Source organism: Macaca thibetana, chromosome 3 (assembly GCF_024542745.1).
Source record: "Macaca thibetana thibetana isolate TM-01 chromosome 3, ASM2454274v1, whole genome shotgun sequence".
NCBI lineage: Eukaryota > Metazoa > Chordata > Mammalia > Primates > Cercopithecidae > Macaca > Macaca thibetana.
In genome coordinates, this window is record NC_065580.1 from 73835472 (window position 1) to 73858734 (window position 23263).

General features: G+C 38.9%; 1 protein-coding gene across 2 annotated transcripts in view; it reads left to right on the forward strand.

The window, feature by feature from the left end:
- Positions 1-22619, forward strand: part of COL1A2 (collagen type I alpha 2 chain) — a 37006-nt gene extending 14387 nt beyond the window's left edge. For both annotated transcript variants that reach the window (XM_050782904.1, XM_050782903.1), the window contains exons 16-51: positions 629-727; positions 871-915; positions 1030-1128; positions 1551-1604; positions 1731-1838; positions 2192-2245; positions 2383-2481; positions 3399-3452; positions 3916-4014; positions 4420-4473; positions 5033-5086; positions 5239-5292; positions 5564-5617; positions 6577-6621; positions 7762-7860; positions 9084-9191; positions 9865-9918; positions 10866-10919; positions 11609-11662; positions 11767-11820; positions 11917-12024; positions 12385-12438; positions 13285-13338; positions 14347-14508; positions 15708-15815; positions 16488-16595; positions 16985-17038; positions 17125-17232; positions 17373-17426; positions 17798-17905; positions 18382-18435; positions 18562-18669; positions 18997-19255; positions 19663-19847; positions 20566-20808; positions 21633-22619. In XM_050782904.1, coding sequence (XP_050638861.1) covers positions 629-727; positions 871-915; positions 1030-1128; positions 1551-1604; positions 1731-1838; positions 2192-2245; positions 2383-2481; positions 3399-3452; positions 3916-4014; positions 4420-4473; positions 5033-5086; positions 5239-5292; positions 5564-5617; positions 6577-6621; positions 7762-7860; positions 9084-9191; positions 9865-9918; positions 10866-10919; positions 11609-11662; positions 11767-11820; positions 11917-12024; positions 12385-12438; positions 13285-13338; positions 14347-14508; positions 15708-15815; positions 16488-16595; positions 16985-17038; positions 17125-17232; positions 17373-17426; positions 17798-17905; positions 18382-18435; positions 18562-18669; positions 18997-19255; positions 19663-19847; positions 20566-20808; positions 21633-21779 — 3309 coding nt within the window. In that variant the 3' untranslated portion in view covers positions 21780-22619. The remainder of the gene's footprint in view (positions 1-628; positions 728-870; positions 916-1029; positions 1129-1550; positions 1605-1730; positions 1839-2191; positions 2246-2382; positions 2482-3398; positions 3453-3915; positions 4015-4419; positions 4474-5032; positions 5087-5238; positions 5293-5563; positions 5618-6576; positions 6622-7761; positions 7861-9083; positions 9192-9864; positions 9919-10865; positions 10920-11608; positions 11663-11766; positions 11821-11916; positions 12025-12384; positions 12439-13284; positions 13339-14346; positions 14509-15707; positions 15816-16487; positions 16596-16984; positions 17039-17124; positions 17233-17372; positions 17427-17797; positions 17906-18381; positions 18436-18561; positions 18670-18996; positions 19256-19662; positions 19848-20565; positions 20809-21632) is intronic.
- The last annotated feature ends 644 nt before the right edge of the window (positions 22620-23263 follow it).

Below are 23263 nucleotides of genomic sequence, written 5' to 3' on the forward strand. Positions count from 1 at the left end.
AGATTGTCTCTCTGCACTGTACACTGTGCACTGTGCCCATCGATATAGATGGCAACATGGAAATTGATTCTCCCAAGTTAGTTAGGACTGACTGAGAACCAGAGTCAATCACAGAGACAAAAGGAGAGGGAAGGTAGTAACAGTAGCCAAGATGGCAGAACCAGGCAAGGAAAATAGGAAACCAAACTCAAAATCTTGCTGTATTAAACAGATAAGAAAAGTAATTGCAATTTTCATAAAACTTGACACCTTAAAAACAGATATGGGCCGGGCACGGTGGCTCACGCCTGTAATCCCAGCACTTTGGGAGGCCGAGACGGGCGGATCACGAGGTCAGGAGATCGAGACCACAGTGAAACCCCGTCTCTACTAAAAATACCAAAAATTAGCCGGGCGTGGTGGCGGGTGCCTATAGTCCCAGCTACTCAGGAGGCTGAGGCAGGAGAATGGCGTGAACCCGGGAGGCGGAGCTTGCAGTGAGCCGAGATCGCGCCACTATACTCCAGCCTGGGCGACAGAGCGAGACTCTGTCTCAAAAATAAATAAATAAATAAATAAATAAATAAATAAATAAAACAGATATGCTGTTTATGCTGTTTCAAATCCTTGGTTTAATTTCCTCTTTTAGGGTGAAATTGGAGCTGTTGGTAACGCTGGTCCTGCTGGTCCCGCTGGTCCCCGCGGTGAAGTGGGTCTTCCAGGCCTCTCCGGCCCCGTTGGACCTCCTGTAAGTAACCGTTGTCTTTAACCTTTATTGAGTAGAAGAAAACGAAGGTAGAGTAGGGAGAAGAAGAAGAGTGAAGGTGGGGTCAAAGAAGAACAGAAATATTCCAATTAACTGATATCCTTCTCTTTTCCTTTTCCTCATAGGGTAATCCTGGAGCAAACGGCCTCACTGGTGCCAAGGGTGCTGCAGTGAGTATATCTGTGTAGCTAAAATGTGCCGCTATGATTTTAAAGGCATTTAATGTGTACTGCCTCTACAGCCCATCACCTCCCTAATGGACCACACTGCATTTTCCTTCATAGGGCCTTCCCGGTGTTGCTGGGGCTCCTGGCCTCCCTGGACCCCGCGGTATTCCTGGCCCTGTTGGTGCTGCTGGTGCTACTGGTGCCAGAGGACTTGTTGTAAGTGGTCATGACTGTGGGTTCTCATCATCCTGAAATACCAGCTCTGCCATTATTTCATCACTATCTAGACTTCCACTTATAGTTTTATTATTCCTATTTTTCTCTTCCTTAGCGTTTTTAGTTTATATTTCTTATGTAAGTGTATGTATATACACTCCCGTCTGCTATTTGCACACAGACACTCCCCTCCTGTTATCTTCGATCATTACCTCAGGGTAAATGAGGCGAAGTTCTACAGTATCAGTTTTGTCCCTTTGACCAATACCATTCCCCTGTAGGCAATTTAAATATGAACTGGGTACATTTCTTAGAGAACTTGAGCTTCTCTTTACCTTGACCCACAAATATTCTAAGAGATTTGTCTGCAAGAGAGTTTCAACATGTTTGTCATTTGACCACTGTTCTGTATTGAACCCTAGGGTGAGCCTGGTCCAGCTGGCTCCAAAGGAGAGAGCGGTAACAAGGGTGAGCCCGTAAGTAGCTCTATCATCACAATTTTATAAAGTTAATTGTTTTTTTTTAATTCCAGTTTCTCCAGCTGGACATAGTATAAAAATTATTTTTTTACTCCCTCTTCTTTTGTTGTTTTCATTAAACAGGGCTCTGCTGGGCCCCAAGGTCCTCCTGGTCCCAGTGGTGAAGAAGGAAAGAGAGGCCCTAATGGGGAAGCTGGATCTGCTGGCCCTCCAGGACCTCCTGGGCTGAGAGTAGGTTTCAAATGCTCCCAACATCCAAACACATCAGAGGCAGATAATGACACCCCTTCATTGGGAATTGGTCAAAATTACTGACTCTATTTTCTTAGGCAAAAAAAGCATCTGCTTTCCATCTGCCTTATTAAATTAGTGACTCTCAATTTAATATGTTATAAAATGGCCTGGAAACAATGTTGACCTACTTTTGCAGGATGCTCATCTAAGAATTCCTCTAGGGGTTGGGTGAAGTGTTTTGCATTGGTTTGTGTCTGTATCTCCCCTGTAAGGAGATCATGCTATTTTAACAAACTCTACCTTATCAAAGTCCAGAGATTTCTTTAATTCCCTCATGTACTTTCTTGCAGGGTGGTCCTGGTTCTCGTGGTCTTCCTGGAGCTGATGGCAGAGCTGGTGTCATGGTAAGCTGTCCATCACTTACTTCCTAGAAAGGAACTTGATGCTTCTCGTGGTGGTTGTGTCATTAGCTTTAGCATCCTCCTCCTCTATCTCTTTTTTTTTTTTTTCTTTTCTTTTTTTTTTTTTTTTTTTTGAATAGGGCCCTCCTGGTAGTCGTGGTGCAAGTGGCCCTGCTGGAGTTCGAGGCCCCAATGGAGATGCTGGTCGCCCTGGGGAGCCCGGTCTCATGGGACCCAGAGTAAGTTTCAGACTGATTCTGAGCAAACCACACCTGGCATTACTTCCTTCTTTAAAGGGTTGGTTAATATTGAAGATAACAATAAAGACATCAAAAGTAAATTTGTTAGTAGTCTTGCTGACAGTCGCATTTTTAACTTAACTTTATCAAAGCTCAGTAGATATTTTCATGTATTTAATTAGTTCATACATTTTCTATTTATTACTTGATACAATGGCTATGAGGTTTTTGGAAGAACAGATCTATTTTAATATATCCAAATGAGGTTGGTTCTCCTATCAGCATGAATCTTTTATCTTAATTTGTGAGTTTTATATAAGGTGTTCATGAAATGTATTAGGACTATACATTATTCGTTTATTAGATTCATAAGTGAAGTCATTTTCCCAGCAATCACAAAGTGCTATAATGTATTCAGCATCACACTAGCTATGGAGAAATAACCTCTAGGTCCATAGACACACTAATCCATAGCAATAGAGTAATTTTTTGCCTCCATAATCTCTTATGGGTGAATATCAATTGTAATTGTATCATAAACAAGCAATAGGGACACCAAATATAGCAATAAGAAATCCACTTCAGAAATTGCTTGCTAAAAGTATTAGTTTTTCTATTATAAGGTAAATAACGTGATACATTTTGCCCATATAGCATGTTGCTTAACAGTTTCTTGAGATATCTATAAATGGGTGAGTTGCACTAAATTTCTGTAAAAGGAAAGCCACAAAAAAAAAAGAAGAAAAATTTCAGAACTCTTCACACTTCCCAGCTAGTGGCTAATATTCCTAATGATTTACTTTAGGCAACAAACAAAAAGTGGAGGGAAAAAGTGCCTTTGTTAGACTTCAGTTAATCTGAGGCTTGAGTATGTAAGTTAAAGTGCCAATATAAAAGCATCTTCATTTATTTTATAGGGTCTTCCTGGTTCCCCTGGAAATATCGGCCCCGCTGGAAAAGAAGGTCCTGTCGTAAGTATTGCTAATTTTCCATTATATTTTCAAGGACACTTATTGCACCCTTATCAAGTCTATTTTGTGGCTTATTTATACATGAACACATTGAAAATAAATATCAGACACATATATCATCTGGGAATGCAGAGTAATAGATTGTAATTATGGAGTCCAAATGAATGCAGGACTGAAAGCAGAGCAGGGGAGAGAAAAACACGGCAGGGAAAATTGAAGCAGGTGACAAGGGGATGACAAGAGAAGGGAATGAGGGAAATTGCGTACATACGAGATTGAATTGGCTATGTGTGTACCGACATCCTAGTTAGAAAAGGAAAATGGATTCATAATTTATTGACTCTTTATACAAGAAGCTCTACGCATTCAGAAAACTATTCTGTTTCATCCGTGGCAGCATCATAAGCTTGAGGTTGTGAGAATATGTTGACACTGAGTAAACTTGAAATAACTCTGCTTTCAGGGCCTCCCTGGCATCGACGGCAGGCCTGGCCCAATTGGCCCAGCTGGAGCAAGAGGAGAGCCTGGCAACATTGGATTCCCTGGACCCAAAGGCCCCACTGTAAGAATCATCACAACTTTCTTACCCTCAGCACTTTTTGTGGCCACATTTTACCAAACTCTAGTATTTCTCTCCTGCAAATCAGTCCAGTCTCAGGGAGTTTCCTTTCAACACAGGAAAACTGCAGGCCACTATCACATTAAGAGTTTACCTCCAGTGTATTCTTATATCCCTGCTGAAAATCCATCTCCTGAGCCCCATGCTTCCACAGACACAGGGACATCTTACTGTACATGGAGCTGCATGGTGACGGATCATCCTTAGATAACAGAATCCACAGACTAAGGAGCTCAAAAGAACACAAAAACAAGCAGGAAATCAACACTCCAAAATCATCATGGTTAATTTGACATTAAATGTATAAGGCTGTTTTTTGTTTTGTTTTGTTTTTCATTTTTTCTATAGGGTGATCCTGGCAAAAACGGTGATAAAGGTCATGCTGGTCTTGCTGGTGCTCGGGTAGGTGCTAACTTGTGTACAGATCTATTCACAGCATTCATCTAAGAACCACACTTTTTTTTTTTTTTTTACATCATCTCATATCATTTTGTCACTTTCTTTTCAAGATGGCATCCCCAGGGGTCCTTTTACCATCATAAAATGCCTTTTTTTAAAACCAAATTTATAAAACAGTGAGCAAAAACAAATCAGAATATCCATTAGGTCAAAAATACAGAAGCCCTTGGCTTTTATTTTATTCATTTTGTAATTAAAAGGGTATGAATATGTAGTAGCATTCTCTGGCCTTTATAAATTGCCTTGTATCTACATACTTTGCTTGATTCCTATCAAAAGTTAGTAGGTAAACCCATAAACATATATACCTACTATGTACCCACACAAATTAAAAATTTAAAAAGTTAGTAGGCAGTATTTGGGCTGTGGTGGGAACCCACAATGAGTTTAATTCATGCTAAAATGACAAACTTGTTTTAAGGAAGTAACACATGAGGCTTTGAGACATCTTAAACTACCTGGCTTACAGGTAACCATCAGCCTTTCTGTTAAACATTTTTAGGGTGCTCCAGGTCCCGATGGAAACAATGGTGCTCAGGGACCTCCTGGACCACAGGTGAGTATTCCTCCCACTCTTGTGCTCTTCTGCACTAGAATGTGTATAGTCTCTCAAACTGACCATCTCCATTTTTCAATCCAAAAGTTATATAGCTAGATAACAGTGGTGACAGACGTTGCTATTTATGCTCTCTTTCCTGTCACTTTCAGGGTGTCCAAGGTGGAAAAGGTGAACAGGGTCCCGCTGGTCCTCCAGGTTTCCAGGTAAGTCAACTCAAACATACACAATACTGCCTTTGGTCAGCCTATTCAGCTATAAGTCACCATACCGTACCTCTCTCCTCCACCACAATAAACATGATTTCAGGACCAAAGGAAAGAAAGGTGCATTTTTTTCAAACAAACTTCTGTTTGTTTAATAACACACAATCATGCTCATATTGGTATTTGGTAGCCACCACCCTGAAACTCAATTATTAGCAAATCTCCTGAACATAGCCATAGGATTGAGATTTGTATTTCTTTTCATTTTTAGGGTCTGCCTGGCCCCTCAGGCCCAGCTGGTGAAGTTGGCAAACCAGGAGAAAGGGTGAGTAAAACAAGTAATAGTAAGTGGTAACTACTAAACTTGAGAATTTCCCCCTGTTTAATACCCCACTGCTATGCAATTATAATATGTAAAAGAAAATTTCATATTTCATATGTTAATGATAATGTTTTACATATGTTGGTGCTGATGGAGAGAATGAGCCAAATTACTTTAGTTCTGATTACTTTGTTTTACAGATTTAATGAAACATCACCTTATGAAAGTAAAATCTATCAATGAATATTTTATTTAATAGCCTTACTTTTTGTATTGTTCTTGATAACATTAAGATACAAATTATTTCCTTCCCCATAGTGAAAAAGTAAATGCACAATTTTCAATCAAACTAGATCCTGAAAAATTGCTTTTATATTTTTCTTGGCATTCAGACGTGACACTGCTATCCACAATCAGGGCATGAGTTCTGAGTCATTTTCTCTCTAATTGTGATGAATGTGCCTCAATTTAGTTACATTCTGTGGCCTGGTCTCCTTTATCAACAGTGGGGCACATTAAGGAGACAGCTGGTCAGTGATAAAAGAGATACACTTGGGTATACAATTAACTAGGTAATGTACAGAATATGATAATTTCTCTTAAGAAGACGGTCTGTCATATAGCTAAAAATAGGCAACGTCTAATATTATTCATTATTATTTATCTTTTTATTGAAGGAAACAGTCTGTTTTGTCACTTTTTAAAAAAGCAATAAACTAAATAATGGGAAACAAATTTTTTGATACCAAGTTCTGGGATGGATACATTTTTGTCACCAATAAAATTCTCTCTTTCTGTATCTTTCCATACTAAAAGTTGTTCTTATTAGCCTGTGTACTTATGCACTCATGTAGATAGTGCCAGCTTTATTTCACTCTTTCAAAATTTTTCAAATATCTTAATCATAAGTGAATTTAGAGATCACACAGAAATTTCATGTTTTATTCTCATGCTTTGTCTAGGGTCTCCCTGGTGAGTTTGGTCTCCCTGGTCCTGCTGGTGCAAGAGTAAGTGTTACTTCATTACTTTCATAAACTCTAGCAATGTGTTTTACAAAGTAGTAGTGCTTTCTCCTTAAAGCCACTGATGACCCTGCAACAAGTCTCTGATGCGCTTCTACAGTCAGACGTAATCTGTAGAGAGAATTAGATTTCTAAGTTGATAGTAGAATTTTTTGTTTCATTGCTCATATTTCCTATCCAATAATTACATAGTTATAAGAAACATAAATAAATCAATATATATATGTTATCATCAGTGATTTATATAGACAACTATGCTACATTTGTGACAGTGGCTCAACTTGAGCTAAGGAAAAATAATATCTTACTAAGATCTAAAGTTAATTTTGGCAATGTGTATTGATGTTCAAAGCCTAAAGCCCAAATTATGAGTAGTCATATAAAGAAAAAAATACTTAGTTTCTCTGTGGGTATTAGCATCACTGAAACAATTAATCTGCCCTGAAAGTATCCCATCATGTCACTAGTTAACACACATGTAGAAAGCTCAAAAAACCAACTTATAACAAGGTCCTTTGAAACAGTTACAATGTGGACCTATGTGATAAATATTTTGGGCTACAGAATGCTATGTTCTAGTGATATTTAGATGTAAATTGGGAGATATTTAGATAGGCATAGATTACATATACAAATACATGTATCAAATATAATACATATGAATATTATAACTATTACATCATTATTACACAAGGTTATAAAAAGGGGGCACAGATAGGAGAATATCTGATCTTATCTACATCTGCCATTGCTATTCAACTAAAATGACACAATCTTTTCCTTTAAATAATACACATAACTGGCATCTGTTTTTACCTATGGATTTATCACAGAAAAGACTCCCCCAAAAAGGGGAATGAATTGCAAAAGTTGGATATTATACTCTAGAAGCAACAAATTCTGGAGTTGTAGTCATGGGACATTAGAGCTAAATGACACTTTAGAGAATATCTCATCAATCTCTTCATTTTACTAGTGGAGAAATTAGGAACAAAAGAAACTTTAATTTGCTAATAAATGCAGAACGAAGATTCAGAAGCTACACAAGTGTAAACTCTCATATGTAAAATAGTATCACTGAAAGTGATGAATGGTGCAACACTTCTTCTAATCACTTTTTTCCAGGGGGAACGCGGTCCCCCAGGTGAGAGTGGTGCTGCCGGTCCTACTGGTCCTATTGGAAGCCGAGGTCCTTCTGGACCCCCAGGGCCTGATGGAAACAAGGTAAAATCTTATGTTTTACATATTACTGGTTTGGCCCAGTCTGCCTAGAATAAGTAGACCCTTTAAATAGAAAGATAATTGCTTTTCAGATTTTTATTTATTTCCAGTTCTGTGATGACTTCCCTCTCAGTAAAGAGCAATCTGATTCCAGTGGACCTGAATTATTCTAAGCAAGCAAACAATAGGGAGAACTGTGGGGGAAATTCTGTGTTCCCCAAACATAAATGAATTAGTATGGGTTGTCACTCTTTTCTCATCACACTGTTTATACTTTCGTTTTAATCTAGAAACATTGTATACATTGGACATTATTTTCAGAGAAAAAAACTTTTTATCTTCTTAACATCTCATCCCATAAAGTAAAATTTCAAAAAGTAGTCTGAATTTTAATAATAAGAGTTTATGATGATGAAAATTCATTGTGCAATACATTCACACCAAAAATTTGTCTGGAAACTTGTGTTCCAAAATAGAATCTGTGGTTTCGATTTTAAAATAGATTTAATATACATTCCTGAAAAAGTGATTACCTTAACCACAATAAAAAGAAGACAACTCATATTATTTTAATTCTTAACTCTAGGGAAAAAGTGTAAACATCAGTTGCAAAAAGCTATTTTAGTGTATGGAAGGATGTTCTTGGGAAAAAAATAAAAAACGTAAGAGGGAGAGAGGAAATAAAGAAACTTTGGTATTGTGAGGTAGTACTTTCAAAGGGATCTATTTATCTCAGAAGCTAGTCAACAGGTTTTAAGTACGTGGAATTGTAGGGTTTTATGTGAAAATGGAAGATACGGTCTCTACTCTTAAGGAGATTAAAACATAAATGTCTCCTCAATTGACAGGGTCTCTTTCCATGTTTTCTATCTGGGCTAAGAGACTTATCCTTGAAAAATGTCTGTGGGTAAACATTTTTTACTCTCTGCTTCCCATTGTCCTATCCTCTTCTTCTCCGTGCCTGCCATCCTTAAGAGTATTGAAGCAGGTTATAGAGGAATCACAGCTGTGCACTCCCACTACCCTCATCTCTTCAGTCACCGTATCATTAATAGCATCTCTCTCTGCTATATTCTCCCTCCTTTCAATAGTCCAGACCTTCTTTGTGTTTCAAAGCAGGCAAGAAGCCTGTCTAGATAACTGTTTAAATTGGAATTCTTCAAGAGTTTGATTCTTCATTTTCTTCTTTCTCCACTAAAATTGATTTCACATGTGTTTGACTCAAGGGTGAACCTGGTGTGGTTGGTGCTGCAGGCACTGCTGGTCCATCTGGTCCTAGTGGACTCCCAGGAGAGAGGGGTGCTGCTGGCATACCTGGAGGCAAGGGAGAAAAGGTACCCTCCTAGTGTTGAACTCTATTACGTATTGTTGATGAACTCTAGCGAAGAAGGCTGCACAAGGATGCCCAAGTTTTCACAATTCTTGGCAGGTGGTCTGGTAGCATTTTGATATCTATCTATATACATTTCCCTCTGCCACCTAGCACCTACACATTTCTAAACTCACTAATCTGGCAAAATTCCTTTCTACCATGGAATTTCACACAAACAGATGGTGTTGAGTAATACATGAGGCTCATTTTAATGCCACTAACAATAATGCCTCATCCTGCCCTAATTAATGGGAAGAAGCTATATTGAACAGCTGTCAACCGTGCTGCTGCATTAGTTATGCCATAAGAGTGATCAGGCGCTGCAGCCCATTGTGATGTTGCCTTACAATTCTGTCCACATGAATCTGTACCTTGCTTGATTATGCTTCAGGAGAGTGTACGGAAATTAGAAAAGATTGTTTAACAATAATCTGGAAATGGCCTTGAATTATTTTTCCTCATTATTTTTCTCGATTAACATTCTACAGAATGGTAAGGAATTGAGACATTGCTAAAAATCTTAAATGACTGAAGGTATCATAGCCTCTTCTGCAAAAAAGAAAAAAATTTTATATTAATTTTGATTCAAAATTTTGGTCAGAAAACAAAAAGTTGCTCTTGCTTTATGCTTTCAGGGTGAACCTGGTCTCAGAGGTGAAATTGGTAACCCTGGCAGAGATGGTGCTCGTGTGAGTAGAATTTTGTTTGTATGTTTGTTTGTACTTAGATTTTTTTTTAACGTTTGACTTGAGAAGTTTTCCAAATTAGAACTACACACACTTTCTTTATCAAGTTTAATAAAATAATATTCCTTTCTCTCCTGAGTCTATGACTAATAATATCATTTTACATGTTTCAAAGGAAAAATTCAATGGGATTTAACCTCTTTAAAAATAATATCCTGAATTTTCTAACTTCCCTAGCGTCAACGATACCAAGTACAAATGATAGACCAAAAGCTTTAGGTTTAATAGAACATTAAATGATTGTTTCAAGTGATACCAGAGATTTAAATAAATAAATAAAAATAACTCTCTTATGCTTTAGGAAGCCAGAACCTCTAACAAGGTTCTATAGTGATTCAAACCTACTTCCTAGAAATTTATCACCCAAAGAGCAGCCCCAAAGGTTAGCTGTTAATGCCATGAAGATGCCGAAGATAGTCCCGTGACAGTCTAATTACCTTATCTAGGGGGTCAGCCTCATGGGTCTTCCAGGCCACAGTTGGCCTGGATTCCTTTATTCACCTCTCCTTCGGAGCTGAAAACTGACTATAGCACATCTGTAATAGTCTTTCTTTTGAATCACATAGTTCTAACAGTTTCAAACAAGGCTGCTCATTTGCTGCTCTCCAGGGAATTTTATAATAGCAGAAAGTTCAGATCTCCCAAATTTCTGACCTGCTATTGACTTACACATTTCCATGACCTTTATTACTCGAGTACCCTCCTTCTGAGAGTGGCTTCTAATAGTCTTGATAATTAGAACCAAAATGCATCAGAGGCCTTCTTGATGTCCAACCAGAGTGCAGTAAAAGTGTTCAGTCACTGTATAAGCACAGTCAAAAAGAATGACAAGGTTTACTCTTGATGATACAGGGTGTTATTAATAAGACATGTTTCCTTTTTGGTACTAGGGTGCTCCTGGTGCTGTAGGTGCCCCTGGTCCTGCTGGAGCCACAGGTGACCGGGTAAGCATGAATTTTCACTGAGCCAACAGCAATATCTAAAATTTCCTGCCTTCCCTAGTCCCAAAGAGCCCCAGCAATTCATTTTTATGGCTTGGTATAAAGCCTACTTATTTAAAAACCTAGCTATTGTGATAGGGCAGCAGGAAACAAATGCTGTGTGTTTAAAATTACTTTTCCCTTCCCTTCCTATAGCTATCTGATCTATTCTCTAATCCCTAGCATTTGTTTTAAAGTCTTTCCATGTTGTGCATTAACAATATCCTAATGTACTGAGGCTTCTCAAAGCCTTCAATTATTAAAAAAAAAAAATCAATATAATACATAGTGTGCCCATTTCACATTGAACAGTCCACTTAAAATAGATCTTATTTATTGTATTGCAAAGATTGCCACAAATAGATCAGCCCCATGTCCATCTAAAAATTAAAATGTCCTCCTCCTGGTATTGCGGGCACTGATTTATAGTGTTTTCTGAAGTGTACAAGCCATACCACTTAACCCCCAAAATGAATATAGCATTAAGTAAAAATCCACTTCATTTTACTCTGTGAAATGTACATGAGTTTTCTCCTCCACGGCAACTACAGACTCTGACAAGAGCCCCCTGTCCACCACTGTTGTCTCTGCCTCCCAGTTTTTGAGCATCTATGTCAGGCACATTAACAGACTCATCTTTGGTCCCATTATAGGGTGAAGCTGGTGCTGCTGGTCCTGCTGGTCCTGCTGGTCCTCGGGGAAGCCCTGTAAGTAAGAACCTGGGTCATTTTGGATACTCACACCTCACGATGTTTAGACATTGATGAACCTAGGATTGATAAGACATTTTTAAATACTTTCTCCCACCTAGGGTGAACGTGGTGAGGTCGGTCCTGCTGGCCCCAATGGATTTGCTGGTCCTGCTGTGAGTATCACATAATGAAGATTAATCTGAAAATATCCTAATTTGGGGAGTAGAGTGGGTCGGAGTACCAGAGCTCTAACTGTTTCTTTCCAACAGGGTGCTGCTGGTCAACCTGGTGCTAAAGGAGAAAGAGGAGCCAAAGGGCCTAAGGGTGAAAACGGTGTCGTTGGTCCCACAGGCCCCGTTGGAGCTGCTGGCCCATCTGTAAGTTGAATTCACTGGTGGTCCACACAGCAGCCACCCATTAGATCTTACAATTAAACATATATTCGTCAAGTGCCTACTATGCAACAGGGAATACACCAGATAGAAGATGGAAAATAACGGAAGGGTTAACATTTGCACGCTGTTTTACAATGTATAAAAGTTTCATAAATATTGTTTTATTTTAATTCTCTGATAACTTCATAAGGGTGGTAATATTGAAGAACATTCTGACACAGATAGTCATTTTTTATTTCCACATTTTTTTCTAAGAGATGTGGGAATGATCCTCTTGAAGAAAAGAGTAACATTTATAAGAGTTTGTTTGTGATTTGACCCCACTTTTTTCTTTGCATTTAGGGTCCAAATGGTCCCCCTGGTCCTGCTGGAAGTCGTGGTGATGGAGGCCCCCCTGTGAGTATTTACAATGGACTCTCACCACTTTTCTTTCTTCAGAATCTATTAAGGACACTTGAAGGTTTTGACATTTTTGGTAAATTTGGACTACCATGAGGAAACTTTTGAGATTCAAGTTCATTCTATTCAGAGCAATTCCGATATCGATGTTAACTTGAACTCAGCTGGAACTCAGTGTATGTTGCTATCACCTCACTTGAGGTAATAACGAAGGTGGGCCCTAGGCAGTTTAATTGTAAAGTAGGAAAAAATATTTCTTTGGTGTCTTTCATCTGTTTATTAATATGCCCCTTCTTCTGCCTGACCATGTCCTTCCCCTTTGCAGGCAATGCTATGACAACAATTCTTTAGAGACCCAAAAATGAACTTTACTGACTTCTTCTCTCACTGGACAGTGCTGAATGTTCTAGGTCATTTGTTATTCTTCTGTTCATGAATACCATTATTTATTAAGTGCCCATTTCCTTACCACTCAGCCAGGTGGTAAAGATAGTTATTAATGTATACACATTAATGTGTAATAATGACATAGTATCTTAGCATCATACCTTTACAACCATAAGATAATATGTCAGCATTTCAGAAAGGACCATCCAAACCTTAATGCAAAATATGGGCATTGCAACTGGTGGCATGCTGGTAAGGAAGATGTGTGGAGAAGGCAGGCCTTCAGGGTCCTGGCTAAAGAATACCCTATATAAATCTGCCTACCTCCTACTCCTTGGTCTATCCCTGGTCACATGTACTGATTTTCAAAAAAAACAAAAAAGAAAGAAATTCCCATCTTACCCAAATTCTTGGAGTTGATGTTGACTGTGGAATTCTAATGTGCTTGGTTCTTAGGGTATGACTGGTTTCCCTGGTGCTGCTGGACGGACTGGTCCCCCAGGACCCTCTGTAAGTAAATCACTCCAAACATGTGTCTTCATTTACTCTAGCCAAAAGACCTGGCTTCTGGTTGAAAACTGGTAAGAAACTCTTCATGAAAACACATCACTAATATTTACTATTACTCTCCTGGTCTGAAATCAGTTTTTCTGAACCATTAAGATGGTACCATCACACATTATATTTTATAATATCAGTTTTAGAGGCTTTTACTCATGTGAACCCCAGTCCCCTTTCAGGGGCATGGTCTCTTTGGGAGAAAAAAAAAAAAAACAGTTTTAGCCACATATCAGATATTTCTATATTTAATTACCCTTTATGGCTAACATTCTGCCACCATTGTTAAGGTATAATTGTTCCTGAATTTAAAGGTGGTTTGGCCTCTAATTTAATTCTGAGTCAGACTCTCCTGTCAGGACTCAAGAAAATTTAATTAATTACCAAGGATTAAGTCTTCTGGTTAAGGTTTCAGGGGAAAAAAATAGCAAAGATGTTGATTTCTTGGAATCCTTTTACAGGTTCATAACAGAAAAATATTCATTCCCTGTAGACATTTAATTAAACCTAGTTGAGAGCGTGTGTGATTCCTCAATTATGAACAAAATGCCTCTATTGGTTTTCTTTAAAAAAAAAAAAAAAAAGAAAAGAAAAGAAAAAAGAAAAGGCAGAGTCCTTCAAAACTCAGAGTCCCATTCATTTATCATTAACTCCTATCATTCTACATAGTTCTGATTCCAATATGCCAGGGTACCAGTGGCATGGCATTGTTTTTCCTCACAGAAATTTGCCATAGTCTCTCCTCCATTATTTGGTTTGTTACAGCCTCATGAAGGAAGACAGGAGTTGCTTCTTTCTGCAAGAAAGAATGTTAAAAACTATAAATATTTCCCCAAAATGGCCAGGGTATTATTTTATTGCATCACATTTTTTGCATCTTAAGATCTAGAATCTTTGCCTCTCTCTTCCAGGCCCTTGCTGATTAACAGAAAGAAAATGACCTTGTACATTTGCTCATAGGGTATTTCTGGCCCTCCTGGTCCCCCTGGTCCTGCTGGGAAAGAAGGGCTTCGTGGTCCTCGTGGTGACCAAGGTCCAGTTGGCCGAACTGGAGAAGTAGGTGCTGTTGGTCCCCCTGGCTTTGCTGGTGAGAAGGGTCCCTCTGGAGAGGCCGGTACTGCTGTAAGTGATTTCCAACTCCTCTTTCTTAATACTTTATGTTGAATTAAAATAAAGCCCCTACACAAATCTTCAAGTGGCATCAATTTGTTGATGAGTATTGTAGGCTCTCAAGTAGAGCTCAACTGAGCCAGGAAATCTGTCCAGCACACACTGAGGGGCTGTGGCTTCCACAGATGCTCACAAAGCACAAAATTGGGAAGACAATAAATGAGGGAACTCAGTTTAATCACAGCGGCCCTTTAAGCTATTGAGGGCACCTTACTGGTACCAGGATTAGAACAGAGTCCCATTGCTGTGGCCATTCTACTACAAATTAATCAATCTCAGTAAGTTACCAATTTCTTAAACATACACTGTCCAGTACTAGTGCTACTCTGAAAGGTGCCCCTAGTAGACCTTAGATGCCAAAGTCAAAATTTGCTTCCTTTTGAGACACTGATTTTACTGATTCCCTTTTTGTTTGTTTGTTTGTTTGTTTGTTTTGGGATGGAGCTCCCCTGTGTTGCCCAGGCTGGAGTGCAGTGGCACGATCTCAGCTCACTGCAACTTCCACCTCCCCAATTCAAGCAATTCTCGCCTCCCAAGTAGTTGGGACTACAGGCACACGCCATCATGCCTAGCTAATTTTGTATTTTTAGTAAAGACGGGGTTTCACCATAGTCAGGCTGGTCTCGATCTCCTGACCTCAGGTGATCCACCCACCTTGACCTCCCAAAGTGCTGGGATTACACAGGTGAGCCACCCCACGCAGCCTGATTTCCTTCCTTTTGTGTATATACCCAGCAGTGGGATTGCTGGATCTTATGTAGTTCTATTTTTAGTTTTTTGAGGAACTCCTCTTACTATGTACAACTATAATGTATCCATAATAATTTAAAATAAAATTATTTTATTTGTTTCCCTGCCTCGAGGCCATAAAAACTCTGTTTCACCACCCCAAGTGTCTTTATAAATCTCAACCACATATTTTTAAATGTTGTGCCATTGGTCTCAAGGATGAATCAAATACAGAAGTATACATGCCAAGATGTAAACTCACTGTCATCACTAGAGAAAAGATATCCAAGGATATTGCCTAGTAATATGAGGTCATTAGCCTTTTTCTAAGCTGAAGACAGTTTATTCTCACAATCATCAAGCCAACCTGTGTTATCACCCAGGCTCTTACCCATAATACTCAGTATTTTTTCTCCATTTAGGGACCTCCTGGCACTCCAGGTCCTCAGGGTCTTCTTGGTGCTCCTGGTATTCTGGGTCTCCCTGGCTCAAGAGGTGAACGTGGTCTACCAGGTGTTGCTGGTGTTGTGGTGAGTGCTTGACAATATTCTGACTCCATTAACATAAGAAAAGATTTTAAAAGCTGCCACTTCAAATGTGACAGATTGATCACTGAATAACTTCACTTAAGATTTTTATTCATGGCATTTTCTTTATACAGATCACATGTCACTTGTCTAAGAAGCTTTAATACCACCTTACTTAGACACACACTATAAAGACACAGCTTAAAATTATGCAGAATGATTTTTGTTCTTTCGACGCGCTTAAGAACGATACAATCTCTAATTGCATTTACTCCTCTGCAATATGAAATGCTGGCATCATTTATCCTGTAGGAAGAATGAAACTCTGGAAGTTCTGAATCATTCCATTAAACCTTATACGTGACAACAACTAGAAACCATCTCATCTCCATAAACTCTATCAACTTTATGAATTCATTTCATTTGGGATACTAAATGACACGAGGCTCACTTTTTACAGAGCAACATCCTGTGATTACATAAAGCTGGCCATCTACATGTGGAGAAGGAGGGCAGGGATGATACTGATAATACTTCTTACCACTGTGTGACCCATTCACATTCAATTTACCTTCTTTCTTCAACTAGAATCTCCTGAATAGGGTTGTTTTGGAGGGGAAGGTTAGCATTCTGTCAAATGAGGGGAATGTCATTTTATCTTCTCTGCCTATTTAGGGTGAACCTGGTCCTCTTGGCATTGCCGGCCCTCCTGGGGCCCGTGGTCCTCCTGGTGCTGTGGGTAGTCCTGGAGTCAATGGTGCTCCTGGTGAAGCTGGTCGTGATGTGAGTCCAACACTTGGTTTGTAAAATAAAACCGAGCAGGATTTCATTGTGTGAAACTTTATGTCCTCAGCAGAGGTTCTCTTGTTCCAAATTTCTGAACAAGATGGTCAGCTTCTCCATAATATCTACACCTAGTATTGAAAATATGAAAAACTGCTTAGGCCAAAAAATGGGCTTTTCAGTAGCACACTGCAAAATTGGGCCCAAGTATTTAAAACATCTCTAAAAAATATCTAGGTTGGCAGGTTTTTATCCCTAGTTTTAACAGTCTGAAAGAGGGTTCATTACTACTGAGCACTGGAAGTGATGAAGACAGAGTAGCCACAACATAGGGGCTGGTAGGCAGCAGAGCCTCGCCAACAACCTTAATTTGTGTGGTGTCTTCACAGGGCAACCCTGGGAATGATGGTCCCCCAGGTCGCGATGGTCAACCCGGACACAAGGTCAGTACACTTTTCATCTTTCTCTAATTCAGTAGTGATTAAAATACAACCCAGATTGATGCTAAGCTTCATTTTGCCTTTGATAGGGAGAGCGTGGTTACCCTGGCAACAATGGTCCCGTTGGTGCTGCAGGTGCACCTGGTCCTCATGGCCCCGTGGGTCCCGCTGGCAAACATGGAAACCGTGGTGAAACTGTAAGTTTGTGAATATCATTCCCTCAGTGCAGCATTCTCGTGGGCTTCGCTTCTGACTTCCTCACACTTGGGGATGGTGGGAGAGTGGGGAGAGGAATCTTGGGCCTGGCTAAGTTGTGTTTTTCTTTTCCATTTCACAGGGTCCTTCTGGTCCTGTTGGTCCTGCTGGTGCTGTTGGTCCAAGAGGTCCTAGTGTATGTACATGCTGAAGATTTCTTTACAAAATTAAAACTTAGAGAGAATCAGTCCAAAACATCCATTAAGAAAATAAACAATATTTCAGCTAGACTTAATATTTTTAAAACATTTCAGTCCATGCTGAGAATTGATACAAATAACTTGAGCTATTTTAAATCTCTTCTGCTTGTTTGTATTAAAAGATTACAAGGATCTAGCCACTTTACAGATAGCGCAACTAAAGCAGATTACTAGCAGAGGTGAGAGCTTAGCTAGACCTTTACATGTCCTGAGTTACCTTTGTAAATGAATTAAGTAGTATTTGTGGTGAAGTGAGTATCATTTTTTTAAAACGGTAAGTCTTATCCATCCTTCTCTTTTTTTATAGGGCCCACTAGGCATTCGTGGTGATAAGGGAGAGCCCGGTGATAAGGGGCCCAGAGGTCTTCCTGGCTTAAAGGGACACAATGGATTGCAAGGTCTGCCCGGTCTCGCTGTAAGTAAACTGTAGCCATCTCGCACATAAACTGACCCTGAAGGCCTTCAGCTCAGAAGGATTTTCATATTTTCACTGCTATTGTTCCAATATAGCCTATGTAATATCCATTTCCCATTCTCTGGCTAACTCCATCTCACTCTTGGAGATAATGCTATTTCATCCCAACATGAAAGGTGAGGATTGAGGGAGATAGAAATATACATACATTAAAATCTCCTGGCAACAATGTCCTTCAACCCCACTTAAAATAAACATAATTAGAGGAATGACTAATATTGCACTGCTGAAATAGGTTGTGAAAAAAATAATTGAATATAATAGACATAATGGGAGACAAGAGCCCCACTTTACATTTTCAATTTTCTCAATCCGGAGTCCATTTAAACTAAAGTTTCCCATTCAATTTGGAAAAAAAAAAATCTGTCTCTTGAAATGTGCTCTGAAAGTGTGAGTTTCCTATTCTCTCTTTAAAGGGTCACCATGGTGATCAAGGTGCTCCTGGCTCCGTGGGTCCTGCTGGTCCTAGGGTAGGTAGACTCAAGAGAAGACAGTTCATCTCTGAAATAGAAGCTAAAGCGAGCAGTGAGCCCCAGGCTGCTGCTCCCTTGGTGGGATTCACCAGCTCACATGCACTTGGTGTCTGTCTTCCTTAGGGCCCTGCCGGTCCTTCTGGCCCTGCTGGAAAAGATGGTCGCACTGGACATCCTGGTACAGTTGGACCTGCTGGCATTCGAGGCCCTCAGGGTCACCAAGGTCCTGCTGTAAGTGTGATTTGGGGAAATAATAAAGAAGATCACTGACCTGAGGAATATTTTCTTCAGACTAAACCAAGACAACTATGACAACCCATTAAAGTTAGCCCAATTTCAATATATCCTCTAAAATATCTGGAAATTGTCTATATGCAATGGGCTCGTTAAGCCCATCCCTGCAAGTATGCCTGGGAGCACGTTATTTATTTATTTGAATTTGATTATTTTTTACTTATTAGAACATGCTTCCGTGTGAAGCTCAACGAAAATCTGCCATGGATGTCTCTCACTGTAACAAAGTACAAAGCCTCTCCTCTCTCACTTTCACCTTTGCAGGGCCCCCCTGGTCCCCCTGGCCCACCTGGACCTCCAGGTGTAAGTGGTGGTGGTTATGACTTTGGTTACGATGGAGACTTCTACAGGGCTGACCAGCCTCGCTCAGCACCTTCTCTCAGACCCAAGGATTATGAAGTTGATGCTACTCTGAAGTCTCTCAACAACCAGATTGAGACCCTTCTTACTCCTGAAGGCTCTAGAAAGAACCCAGCTCGCACATGCCGTGACTTGAGACTCAGCCACCCAGAGTGGAGCAGCGGTAGGTCAAGATGTCCAGACCAGACTGACCCTTCTCACAAGTTGAGCTTTTCAAAATTAGTTTCCATTGACATTTAGAGTGAAAATGCATTTGGGTAAAGATTACATTATGTGAAATCACACACAATTAATGAAGCATCATCTTCTCCCAACCAGCACCCAACCTCATTTCTCTTAAAATGTATTTTTGCACTTTTCATAGTAATAAGTACCCTGATTTGATTTTTCATGGAGGAGGGGAGGGAAGGAACTGTCTAATCTTAAAAACAGCCACTCTCTTCTTCTTAAATGTGGGGTAGACAATCAAAAATGTTACTTACTAGAGTCAGTATCTTTCATTAGTTATTATTAGAATCTATGTTCTGCTCAATGAGAAGTTTCATGATCTGAATGTTATTTTCTTAAAAGGTTACTACTGGATTGACCCTAACCAAGGATGCACTATGGATGCTATCAAAGTATACTGTGATTTCTCTACTGGCGAAACCTGTATCCGGGCCCAACCTGAAAACATCCCAGCCAAGAACTGGTATAGGAGCTCTAAGGACAAGAAACACGTCTGGCTAGGAGAAACTATCAATGCTGGCAGCCAGGTGAGGAATCCCCACAAACACCTCTCCTTCTGCTAAATAATATTTTGGTAGAACTGTTTGTTAATTATCTGCATTTTAATCTCTGACAAAAATGGGCTTATTAAAAAAAAAAAAAAAACCTGTTCATTTCCTGGGTTCCAATTTTGTCCTAAATTGCACATTAGAAGATGGATTGATTGGACACATCCATGTAATTCAAAGTTATTATTCAAATTTGACTTAATTGGTAGTCATTGAAAAAACTGACTAATGTCATTTAGTGTGAAGGAGCACTGGCCAGCATATACCCCACACTCATGCATATGCATTTTCAGAATGTGAGCAGCTTTTCTGAATTTTTAATCAAACCTTTTCACCAACTTTACTGAATGCCTACTGGAATTCCATAAATTACAAAATTACAGAAAAAGAAAAATGTCAGAATTTCTACCTCCTCATTCTCTTATTCTAAAGAAGAAAGCATATGCAAAAAGGATTAATTGGAACAGATAATGTTTTTAGATGACCTTGCCTCAGTCTACTAGGTCTTTTGTTCATCTGGGTAACTGATATTTCAAAGACAAGTGAATTAAGTTTTCTTTGAAAGTACCCTTTTCCTAAGCTTGGCTCTGAGTCCACTCTTCCTGAGATCTTTTTTTTTTTTTTTTTTTTTTTTTTTTTCACTCTTAGTGTCTGAGTCCTTCTCCAATTAACTGGAATTTCATCTTATTTTCTGTAGTTTGAATACAATGTAGAAGGAGTGACTTCCAAGGAAATGGCTACCCAACTTGCCTTCATGCGCTTGCTGGCCAACTATGCCTCTCAGAACATCACCTACCACTGCAAGAACAGCATTGCATACATGGATGAGGAGACTGGCAACCTGAAAAAGGCTGTCATTCTACAGGGCTCTAATGATGTTGAACTTGTTGCTGAGGGCAACAGCAGGTTCACTTACACTGTTCTCGTAGATGGCTGCTCTGTAAGTAATAGTGAAATATGGGAATAGCTTTGGGAAGTGGGATGGGGGGTTCTAACTTAGACCCCCCACAAGGAGGGGTCTAAAGGGAGGGTTAAATTAACAGAAGAATGAGAGAACTATCTTATTTCATCTTTATTTCATAAGTAAATTCAGTTTTTGTATGTATTTTATATATATTTATTTATGCATATTAATTTCATATTTAAACTCAGATGATAAATTCAGAGTATTCTTATCAGATAGTGCCTTCTGAAATACTGAAATGTATGCTATGTCCATGCATTGTTTTTCCTTTAGCATAAGTTTTTTAAATGATAATGTATGCCCAGAATGTAAAATTTCTTGAGACTCCAGTGGCTTAAACTATAATTTATAGTTATGTGTATTTTATTTTACTTATTAGTATGGCCTACATTTAACTTTTAATGCTTTCTCTACAATATGCTATAAATATAAGAAAAATTAAAATTCACTAACAGCAATACTACATACCCACCCAGGTCCTGCTCTCAAAGACACACATAGACGACATACACACAACAATCCTAAAAATGACTTTGTAGACATAAGTCATTTGGAACGTGCATTGAAATGTTGTGGGGTTTTTTTGGTTGGTTGGTTGGTTTTTTGTTAGACTGATAGAGAGCCCCTCCCACTAAAGACACCCTTGGTACTGTTATTTCAAAAATGAACTCGTTGATCTGGGACAGACATCTTCAGAAGGACACATGCCAAACAGTGGTTCTTATGAAATCAAAGGTTCAGATGTTATCAGATTCAGAAATAGTGATGATTTGCGTATCTATTTTCTTCTCTTTAAACAGAAAAAGACAAATGAATGGGGAAAGACAATCATTGAATACAAAACAAATAAGCCATCTCGCCTGCCCTTCCTTGATATTGCACCTTTGGACATCGGTGGTGCCAACCAGGAATTCTTTGTGGACATTGGCCCAGTCTGTTTCAAATAAATGAACTCAACCTAAATTAAAAAAGAAAGAAATTTGAAAAAAACTTTCTCTTTGCCATTTCTTCTTCTTCTTTTTTTAACTGAAAGCTGAATCCTTCCATTTCTTCTGCACATCTACTTGCTTAAATTGTGGGCAAAAGAGAAAAAGAAGGATTGATCAGAGCATTGTGCAATACAATTTCATTAACTCCCTCCCCCGCTCCCCCCAAAATTTGAAATTTTTTTTCAACACTCTTACACCTGTTATGGAAAATGTCAACCTTTGTAAGAAAACCAAAATAAAAATTGAAAAATAAAAACCATGAACATTTGCACCACTTGTGGCTTTTGAATATCTTCCACAGAGGGAAGTTTAAAACCCAAACTTCCAAAGGTTTAAACTACCTCAAAACACTTTCCCGTGAGTGTGATCCACATTGTTAGGTGCTGACCTAGGCAGAGATGAACTGAGGTCCTTGTTTTGTTTTGTTCATGATACAAAGGTGCTAATTAATAGTATTTCAGATACTTGAAGAATGTTGATGGTGCTAGAAGAATTTCAGAAGAAATACTCCTGTATTGAGTTGTATTGTGTGGTGTATTTTTTAAAAAATTTGATTTAGCATTCATATTTTCCATCTTACTCCCAATTAAAAGTATGCAGATTATTTGCCCAAAGTTGTCCTCTTCTTCAAATTCAGCGTTTGTTCTTTGCCAGTCTCATTTTCATCTTCCATGGTTCCATGGAAGCTTTGTTTCTTGGGCAAGCAGAAAAATTAAATTGTACCTATTTTGTATATGTGAGATGTTTAAATAAATTGTGAAAAAAATGAAATAAAGCATGTTTGGTTTTCCAAAAGAACATATTGAGTAAAATTCCTTGCTTCAATGCTCTTTGCAATATAAATATGCATCTCTACCAGCCATTAGACCAAGTGCCTCTGATTAGATAGAAATTATGCAAAAAGGGCAGTTTGGTGTGGTAGAAAGAGCAGAGAACGAGGACCCAGGAGAGCTGAACTCCAATTCTGGCTCTGTTCCTTGTGGCTGAGTGACCTGAAACTCTGAGCCTCTGCATTTCCGTTTCCATAGCTATAATATGAAAATATTCCTTTTCAGCACTATTAAGCATTTGCCCTACTCAAAATATGTAATACTTAAGCAAGATGGCATTTTCGATCTAATTTTACTATAACCAAATGTCCATAGAAACTTTTGGTTTATTATGTATTAAACACTTTGTAACAGTGGCTGAAAGTTGGTCTATGAGCAATTAATACTATTAACTAAAACAGTTTCAAATATTCAGTAAAAATGCCATACACTTAAATCTGAGGCAACTGAATACAATGCCTGTTAAGAGGTAATGTGTGTGCTGTCAATCAGGATAGACAGTTGTGGATAATAGTACCATGAACACCTACCTGCCAAATCAAGTTCATTTTCCTCCCCTGCACCTTTCAATGACATCTTTAATACACTTAAACATAGTAATGTGTCAAGTAA